This window comes from Toxotes jaculatrix, chromosome 18, assembly GCF_017976425.1.
Source record: "Toxotes jaculatrix isolate fToxJac2 chromosome 18, fToxJac2.pri, whole genome shotgun sequence".
Taxonomy (NCBI): Eukaryota; Metazoa; Chordata; class Actinopteri; family Toxotidae; genus Toxotes; species Toxotes jaculatrix.
The window spans coordinates 2,767,499-2,776,911 of record NC_054411.1 but is presented as its reverse complement, the minus strand read 5'-3'; the positions used below and the strand labels follow the sequence as shown (position 1 = coordinate 2,776,911).

Below are 9,413 nucleotides of genomic sequence, written 5' to 3'. Positions count from 1 at the left end.
GAGATTTTAATAGTACATTTTTGAACGTGGTATTTTTCTTGGTCTCAAGGTTTTATCTGCCATGACTAATAAGTCTGTAATTATTCAGTTAATTCTTGTGGTCATGTGTCACCCATTCAGAAATTCGTGATTAAAATCAGTGTTTATTTTTTTTTTAAATCCCTGCCTCAGAAACTAAAACGTGTCTTTTTTTGGAAAGAAAGGAATGAAAATAGCGTAACGTAAGTCATCTGGACCACATGCAATAAATGAACATGATCACTTCAAGATGGGGAGACGCTGCATTTGGATACTCAGGAGTCTTTAATTTCAGTTTCACGTAAATCAAACCCTCTGGCAGCAGGAATGAGACGGAAGTCTCGTGTTTGTGCCGTGGTGCTGTTTGAAAACACAGTGTGACATCTAGAGGCAGGATCACTCATCACATACAGCTGAGTGAGACGGACGTACAGCTGATCACACACATCTGTACCCACTCGTCTCAGTGGGTTTTTAAAGCTTTTCTGCCCATAAAATCAGAAAGGAACTCAGACGTGCAGTATCCAGTGTACATCGCCCTCCAGTAACACTGTATACACGCCCTGTGGTGCTTTTAAAAAGTTGTTTAGATTCCAGCAAACATGCTCACATTCTCCCAGAGTCACTGCACCGAGAGTCACGCGGAAGGAATTCAGAAATCCATGACATGAGTGATAAAATATGATCTTTATTAAATAAAGTGAGACATATATATACATATACAAAGCCACATTTGTACTAAGAATATATTCACTTCACATCCACACAGTCAAAACAGTTTAGAAAAGTATCTTATAATTCACTATTACTTTATTTTAAAGGTAAAACTCTGAACAATTTTTTTTTCTTTTTTTTTTTTTGCGAGTTAAACATTCACCTCCTCCGGGTTTGAGAAATGTTTCATAAGAGCTGCAGTGATTATGAATTGATGTCAAATCCAGTGGTGACAAAAAAGAAATCCCTAAATGTAACCTAAAAATGATCTCATAGCACACATTTAGAAAGCTTATTATTATTATAATCACTATTACGTCTGTCCATCCATATCTATTTTGTCCATATTCGCTGGATCTTCTGGAACAGTCATAGTTTTTACAAAATATGGTTAAATACACTGTTTCTATTATCATGCTACTGACCTCTGCAAAGGAAAATGTGTATTTAGTTTATTTATAAGTAGAGTAAAGCCTATTGGCACATAAATCCCACATGTTTTTTGAGATTCCAGATGTTCACTCCTTTTGGTGTCTGGTGACCATTATATTAACAGATGTTACAGGGGTTCATGTACCTTGTTCACCGAGCATTCTGTTGCCTTGATCTGTGGAGGTATCAAAAGAAAGCCCCTTTTTTTCCAGCTTCATTGCAAATGAAAACCCATGTCTAGTTTTTATGTGTCTCAGCAGCAGGGACGGGAAGTCGGTTCTGAATGCAGCCAAATACAGAGAGGCCCCTGAAGAAAACCTGCTCTAAAGTTCACACAACCTGAGACTGGGGGGACAGTAAACGTTTCAGCACGACAATGACCCGAAGCAAACGGCCAAGAAAACCCCACAGAAGATCTGTGGAGAGACCTGAAGATGGCAGTACCAAAGGCGTCCAGGAGACAACTCCATCGCATGCCTGAACCACCTCAACTGGCTCCTTTCGACCCAAATAAGGTGAGGGTTCAGCTCTTCCTACACCACAATGGTCCATAACACTTTGGTGCACTGAGCAGTTTTAGTTCACAGTGGTGATTAGTTGAGCCCCACACCATCAGAACACAGTTCTGGCTTCACCACCAGGACAGAAATGTGACTTGGAGGCCCTACAGCTTAACTGACCTGAGATCAGCTTTCTTCGTACGCCTCTCCGGGCTGTATCCATTACACCGTGTAACTGTGTAACATACAAACTGGCTCTGGACCAACTACATGAACTCTGTCTACACCAGCACCGGCCGATGAGCGATCTCTTTGTTGTCCTCGTCAGCGCGAGATTACCGCACCGCATTTCTGCCATAACTCTGACAAGAACAGCGCATCAACACCTGCAGCACTCACTGTTATTGTTCAGCTACTGTATGAGCACAGGAACAGTTACTGGCGCTTCGGTTCACATCTTTTTGGATAACACAGTTGGATAAATATGCAGCGAAGGGACTTCCAGCATGCAGCACTTCAGTCCTCATTGTCATGTCATGACAACAGAGACATCAGCAAACAGTCTCGACCTGGATTATGAAAACGTCTCTGGAATATCTGTGTCTATAATATATTGCGGCAGGAGCAGCGGTTCTGTTTGTGGAGTAGTACATTGAGTTTCAGCGTCACTGTGGCCCCAGTTTGTGCCTCTCATGCAATCATCAATTTTGCATAATGAAACTTTTTGCAATGACAATAACACCCAAGCGACAGATATAAATTAGCTTTTGTTATGGAGAGATCTGAGCAGAGTTTGACATTTTCTCTGACTTTCCCAGATTCCTCAAATATTCCTCCGTCCACCAGGAATGAAACTTTTTCCATCTGTTGAACAGTAAATAAGCTTTTTAAGTTGAAACTCCTTTGTTCAGCCAAACCAGGATAATGGATTAAAGGGACACCTACATATTACACATCGCCAAGTTTGAAATTTGGTAATGCTTTAATTTAACAGGTCTGTAATAATATCTGTTCTGGGAAGTTTGCTTGAAATGAGTTTACAGTCTGGTGCTAATTATAGGAAAATGGAAACCACTTCAGTTCAGTTGGCATGTTTCCACAAATCTAATTCTGATCAGATAGTGTTTTCAGCTAGTTCACATCAGGTCAGCTGAACAAGAAAAAATGTTAACTCTCTCCACATGCAAGTAAACAATTCTACATATATATAGAGAGAGAATAACATTTTCAATAATAAATGTATAATGGCTGAATTTTTACTTGAGTAAATATGCATTTGGGCTTTTATTTGCTGTAAGAAGTAGAATTGCAGCTTGAGAAAGTATTTAAAATCTGCTTCAGCGTGTTGTATATATTTGTTTACTGAGAAAAACAGATGCTCACTGTAAATCTGTGCGTCAGATATAATCATGGAAGTCATGATCACATGAGAGGCGTAAACAGGGGCTTGTCTCAGTCCGAGTCTTTGTGTACATGTTGTATGTTTTCTCCCGTGTCACTCTTGACATCCATTTCAACACCCTGTCTCTCTGCTTTTCTTGACAAGTCACAGCTTGAACGTGAATCTGTCCCTGTCAGACCTGAGTGACCAGAGGTTCTTTGAGGTAGAAGTTGATTCCTCTCTGATCTCCAGTCTCTTGTCCAGCACAGAGTCCTGCCAGAAGAGTCCCGTTGAGTGGAGGGCAGATCCCCTTGCAGTTCTGCCCGTACAGCGGTGCATAATCTCCCATGCATTCAGGCCCCTCGTCCAGTCCATCCTCATCTTCCCCCTCGTCATCCTCCTCCCTGTCCTTTTCCCAGAGCGATGTGGAGACGTGGTGGTACTGTGTGGTGTCCTCACACTCCATCTCTCGGTGGTAGAAGTAGCTGAAGTTGGACACGATGACAGGCACCGGCAAAGAGATGGTGAGCACGCCGGCTATGGCGCACATGGAGCCCACCAGCTTTCCCCCAACTGTCTCCGGGTACATGTCCCCATAGCCCACCGTCGTCATGGACACCACCGCCCACCAGAAAGCCTCAGGGATGCTGGTGAATGCCGTGTCGGGCCTGTCCACCTCTGCAAAGTAGACCGCACTAGAAAAGAGTATGACGCCGATGAAGAGGAAGAAGATGAGCAGGGCGAGTTCTCTGAGGCTGGCCTTCAGGGTCTGGCCCAGGATCTGGAGGCCCTTTGAGTGACGAGAGAGCTTGAAGATCCTGAAGACCCTCACCAGCCTGATGACCCTGATGAGGGCCAGAGACACAGAGGGTTGCGTGCCCTTATCCTTGGCCAGCTCTGTGCCAAGTGTGACGAAGTAGGGAATGATGGCGAAGAAGTCAATGGTGTTCATGACGTCTTTGAAGAAGTGCGTCTTGCTCGGAGCGCAGGTGAAACGCACAATGAGTTCAAATGAGAACCAGCAGATGCAAATCGTCTCTACGATGAAGAAGGGGTCCTGGAAGGGAGTGAACCCAGGTGGGATCACGATGGTTTCGTTCGCTACGGTGGTGAATTGCTGCAAAACAAAGGACAAAGGTAAAGTGGTTACAGTTGCACTCAAAGATAAACAAACCCAAAAGCATATGAGCTGATCTGCCTAACAGACGCCATTTATATTCTATCATATGTTGTTTATAAAACATGAGTTGGAGAGAGAAATATGAGAATAAAGGGGAAAGGTAGGACATCAGTAAATAGCTCTATGGAGACGAGCGTAAACAGAGAGAAAACGAGGACAGAGTAAACGAGGGGGACAGAGGACGAGTAAGAAGAAGCAATTATTATGAAAGTTTGTCCTCAGCACATTTGGAGTATGACATCTGTCATCAGGATGTGATCGAGCCTGTGAGATCTGTGATACTGTGCTAACTTTTCTCTCCTCTCCATTTTCACTCCCCCGGCTTTATTTTTCCTCACAGACTTTTATATAAATCAGTTTTTCTATATTTAAGCACACAAAAAAACATTACGTTCATGTGACTCTGGGTTACGTTACACCCAGACTCTGGCACGACCGAGGCATTTGACACTTCGTTTAACCCAGCTGCTGCTTTTTTTTTTTCTGGGAAGTAGGTGCTGGTTTGAAATGACTGGGTGTTAGTGTCTTTTAACAAGTTAGATAGAGTTACTCTAAGCGTTTGATGGCCTTACAGCACATATTGTCCCCGACTCTGTGTATTTATATGTTTTTATGTCCGTCTCTGTCCACAGACTGCTTGGAAAGTTTACAAAATGTATTTTAGGAGAGACACAGATGAGTGGCCTCACATCTTAAAAGGTCAGTTTGCCCCAAATCAGCAAAAAATTCTACTTTGCATCTTTGCCATGCAGATAATTGACATTTGTCGGAATGGACAGGAGGAACAATAAGAGAATTTTTCTTTATATGATATACATAATGGGCATGGGAGTGTTGTTTTATGACAGAGTTTAAGAAATGTCGACCATGAACTGCAGCAACCCTGGTTCCTGTAAGTTCATGATCCCTAAAGCCTGAAAAATACTTTTAAAAAAGAAAGTAGTTTTGATGGAAACTGTTGACTGTGGATTCTCGGGATTATGCAGAGTCATCTGATTCTGTCTTTCAGATTTTTTTTAATGCATTTTAATAATTTGGGCATTACAAACATCAAACCTCTACTACACCGGGGTGACAGCAGAAATCACAGCGGTCAGTAGATCAGAGCCTGGGCTCATATCTGCATGATTAAATACAATAACTAGATAGAAGTAAGTGAGACAATAATCTGGGTGAACTTGTTCCTAAAGTTCTATAAACTTTTTTTTTATATAACACGTTAAGTCCCTTTATTTAGCATTCATATCCACTACATTAACATTTAATATATCGTTTAAAACAATGCATCAGTTTAAAGTGTGTTTATTTGTCAATAATTACTTTTAACGTATAATTACAGCTGTGTTTTACTATACTGCCTTTCACCATCTGTTTATGCAGAAGCTCCCACAGGAGGAGTTACGGTTGTTAAAAATACATTAATAAACACTTATATCTGCTTACAACATGTAATAGTGTGTTATAAATGATTTATTACATGTTTATGTAGTGGTTATGGGTGTTGAGCAGGGGACTTAAATTAAAGTGTTCTCGTTCTTTTCATGTGGAAGCGACGGATTTTGTTTGTAAGATTTTTCGCCACTGTCTGTGCAGTGAGTGATTGCGTGGGGATGGCTGTGCATGTAGGTTTGGGTTTGTTTGTGTAGCGTCCAAAAGTGTCAAATGCTCTGATCGTGTGAGTGTATCGGTCTATGTATGGGAGTAATGGAGCAGCGCTGGTGGTGATGGGGAACGTAAATCCAGCGACCGCTGCTGCGTGCCACTTCTGCTTCACCAGCATGAGCCTCCGGAATCCGCCTCGTCTCCCGGCTACCGGAGACTCGGCGAGGCTAATTTCATTTTGTGGCGGTCATCAGAAAAGCTGATCTTCATGCCTCTTTTCCATGCCGTTTTCAGTGTGTAGCCTATGAGTCACAGCGTTTATTAATACAGACATTCGTTTATGTGTTGATATGCTCTTAGGGTTGTCCTTCCTCTATATATAGACCTTTAGATCTCCAAAGGGTAACATGAGACAGGCTCATCTCCTTTCCTTGCCTTCACACTCGCCTCTCTACCTTTAACTCTCTCTGCTCTCTCTCCTCTCACTACTCCTCTCTCTCCTCTCTAAATGCAATCGTTGGCTCTGGCAGTCGTCCCTGAGAGGCTGACGAGGAGCGGTATCTCCACGACGTATCCCTTCTCTAACAGTAAACCTCCATCCAACCTGCTCTGTCTGCCTCTCCTCTTTACTACCTCTTGTTTTTCCACCAGCGGTTTAACTGCCCTCCTCATCTTCCTCATTCCTTTCCCTCAATCTGAGCAGATCAGATTTAACGAGAAGTCCAAAATAATCGCAGGAAAACCTCGCCCTCGCCCTCTCTCCTCTATCTGCTGCCTTCTCTTTCTCCTTCCTTGAGCTTGATTCTGAACTTTGACACGTTTTCTTTCTGCTCATCCTTCGGTTTTAGTCGCCACTTTTCCCCTCAGTGTTGATAGGGGAGATATTTTCACCTTGTGCTGTCAGGGCCGGTTTATGTTTGGCAAGGTGACACCTGTCAGCACCTGTTGTCCTTCTGTGTTCACCTCATCACTTCCTCGCAGTGTTAACCTCTGTTCCCTTTGCACCCTGTCAGCCGCCTGCCCGTTCCTTCACTCATCTGATTGTCTCACTCCTCTCTGTTTCTCCCCATCGCTCACAAAGTGACTCTTGTGTGTGTCGGTGCCACGTAATCCATCCTCACCTCCCTCTGTTCCTTCTCAATCCTGAACTCAGGCAGAGTCTCCAGGCAGAAGATGAGAATGGAGATCACAATGACCATGACGCTGATGATGGCGATGATCCGAGCTCCACCAGAGGACTCCGGATACTCAAACAGCATCCAGAGGCGACGCTGCAGCTCGTTGGTGGGTAAGGGTCTCTCCTCCTCCTTGGCGAAGCCTTCGTCCCCCTTGAAGCGCTCGATGATCTCTTCCCCGAGCTCGTAGAAGCGCAGCTCCTCCAGGAACATGTCCAGGGGGACGTTGGCGGGCCTCCGCAGTCTCCCGCCCGACTGGTAGAAGTAGAGGATGGCATCGAAGCAGACGCGGCTCCTGTCTAGGAAGAGTTCGTTCCTCATGGGGTCGAAATAGCGAAGTCGACGCTGGGGGTCGCCAAGCAGGGAGTCGGGGAACTGGGCGAGGGTGCGGAGCTGGGTCTCGTAACGCATCCCTGACACGTTGATGGCCAGACGCTCGGTGAGAGCCCAGCCGTTCCTCCACTGGCAGCGACGGTTCTCCCTCCGGGCCTCTCTGCTCGGCTCCTTCTCTCTGTTCTCCTTCTCTAGCTTGTTGTGCTCGTCTTTGGTCTGCTTGTCTTCATCTCCAGTCTCTTCAGCTTTCAGTCTTTCTGTCTTCCCTCCTCCTCCTTTGTCTTGATTATCCATCTTTCTGTCTTTGTCTTTTTCTTTCTTGTGTATCTTGTTTTACTTTTCTTGACTCTTTCCTCTGAAGAAAACAAATCAAGGTTATAATGTTTATTTTTCGTTGAACCTGTGTTGATTCAACTTTATATTTTATTTTCTACTTTTTTGTCCACCCTGTTTATATTAATGAGGATGGGCTAAATATCACAAGCTACAGCTTCCAAAATGATCATACACTCACAGATAAACACTCACAAACTGAACAGCGTAACCGTCATGAAGGAGGATTTATTTCAGGGCTGTGGTATTTGACCGCATGTGTTTCAGCTTGGTTCCAACCGAGTGTGAAGTATAAAGAAGTTCATGAAAATCAAAATCACACCTCTTTACTTTTCTGTAATTCAGCCTCGTGATTTTCTGCACAATAGAAAGATTATTTTGTCAAGTTGTTTAAAATTTGTTTACCTTTGTTATATAGAAATTAGCATGAATTGTGTGATGATCAAAGTTAGTAGAAGTTTATTTAAAATAGTGAAAACTGAACAGAGCATTAAAAGCAGAGTTTGTGTGAAAATTTCCCCAGTTCAGGCACATTTTCGCAGATTTTTCAGTTTTTTTCTCCAACACATTTTACTGAATATCACATTATTCAGATCCTCCATGCAAAAAGCTCCATACGTGCAGCTTCATGCTCATCACCTGTTTTTCACCATGTCCAGTGCACCCAGTATGAAACCAAACTCAGACTGGTCTCCTCCTCTCAGAGCCGCTGATTCCGGCTAATCACTCCTGCAGAGAGTGACCATGGCTCTCCCACCGTACCTCCACGTCCGGGTGCCTTTTAGGCCGACCCTTCCCTCTGTCTGAGACAGTTTGTGTATGAATCCCCTCATCATGATGTTCAAATAACCCCTCCTCCTTCTCCTCTCCGTCCTCCTCCATATTATCCCACCTTCATGTGTCACGTTTGGGAGAGGAGGGGAGGAGGCAGGGGGAGCAGTGTGGCTCCTTCAGGAGCTGCTACGGTGTTAATCTGCAGCCCGGGTGAAGTTAAGATAGTTAAGCTTGTTTGTAGGTCACTCACTGTCTTCACTTGCTCTCTTGTGCTCTCTCTCACGCTCCCGGGGAATGCTGTCGGGCCGAAATTCAATCTTTGACCCTGTCCTCATCCTCCAAGAGCACCGCTGCCTCTTCTGCCCCCGGCAACCTTTCCTGCCCGAAAATGCCAGCCCCTTAACCCCTCACTCTTTCTTAAACATACTGTACGTGTTTACACGCATGTGTCCACATGAACTTGCAAACTCACACTGCAGAGGCCAGGAAAAGGAAAATGAAAAACAAAAGAAGGAAGCGTTGTGGTAGTGGTGACTGTGATTTACACTCTATGATGAGACCACAAAACATGTGGGGAGTGTTTTTTCTTGGTTTCTGTCTCTGTGTCACCTCTAACTGCTTAATAACTCTGCTGTCATCATCTATTTTAAATTAGAACATAAATTCGACTGTGGTTTGTGCAGAATTGTCCACACACTCAGAGCAGAGCAAATAAAACTGTCCAGCAACTTGACCTGCCAGACCAGTCCTCATTTTATATTAAATATAAATCTGGACGTCTGGATGTAGTCATTTTAGATGCCTCATGAAGCGTGTGTGTGTGTGTCTGTGTGTGTGTCTGTGTGTGTCTGTGTGTGTGTGTCTGTGTGCAGCAAAACCACAAATCCCATGAAGGCTGTTCTGACACTTTGCAAATGTTGCCTTTAAATACTCCCAGTAAATTCCTGTTTCTGTGTTTTTTTTAGACTCAT

General features: G+C 43.9%; 1 protein-coding gene across 1 annotated transcript; it reads right to left on the bottom strand.

The window, feature by feature from the left end:
- Window positions 1–686: 686 nt before the first annotated feature.
- On the bottom strand, window positions 687–8,723 carry LOC121198027 (potassium voltage-gated channel subfamily A member 1). The gene is made up of 3 exons (XM_041061838.1): window positions 8,308–8,723; window positions 6,949–7,690; window positions 687–4,162 (listed from the first exon to the last, which is right to left on the bottom strand). Exons 2-3 carry the CDS (start codon window positions 7,627–7,629, stop codon window positions 3,239–3,241), a joined length of 1,605 nt encoding a protein of 534 aa, XP_040917772.1. The 5' UTR covers window positions 7,630–7,690; window positions 8,308–8,723; the 3' UTR covers window positions 687–3,238.
- Between the last annotated feature and the right edge of the window lie 690 nt (window positions 8,724–9,413).

Excerpts from the sequence above, each read along its gene's own strand:
- LOC121198027 (XM_041061838.1), bottom strand. The coding sequence starts at position 7,629 with ATGGATAATCAAGACAAAGGAGGAGGAGGGAAGACAGAAAGACTGAAA. Across the intron at positions 4,163-6,948 it reads TTGAGAAGGAACAGAGGGAG|CAATTCACCACCGTAGCGAA; the intron begins GTGAGGATGGAT and ends TTTGTTTTGCAG.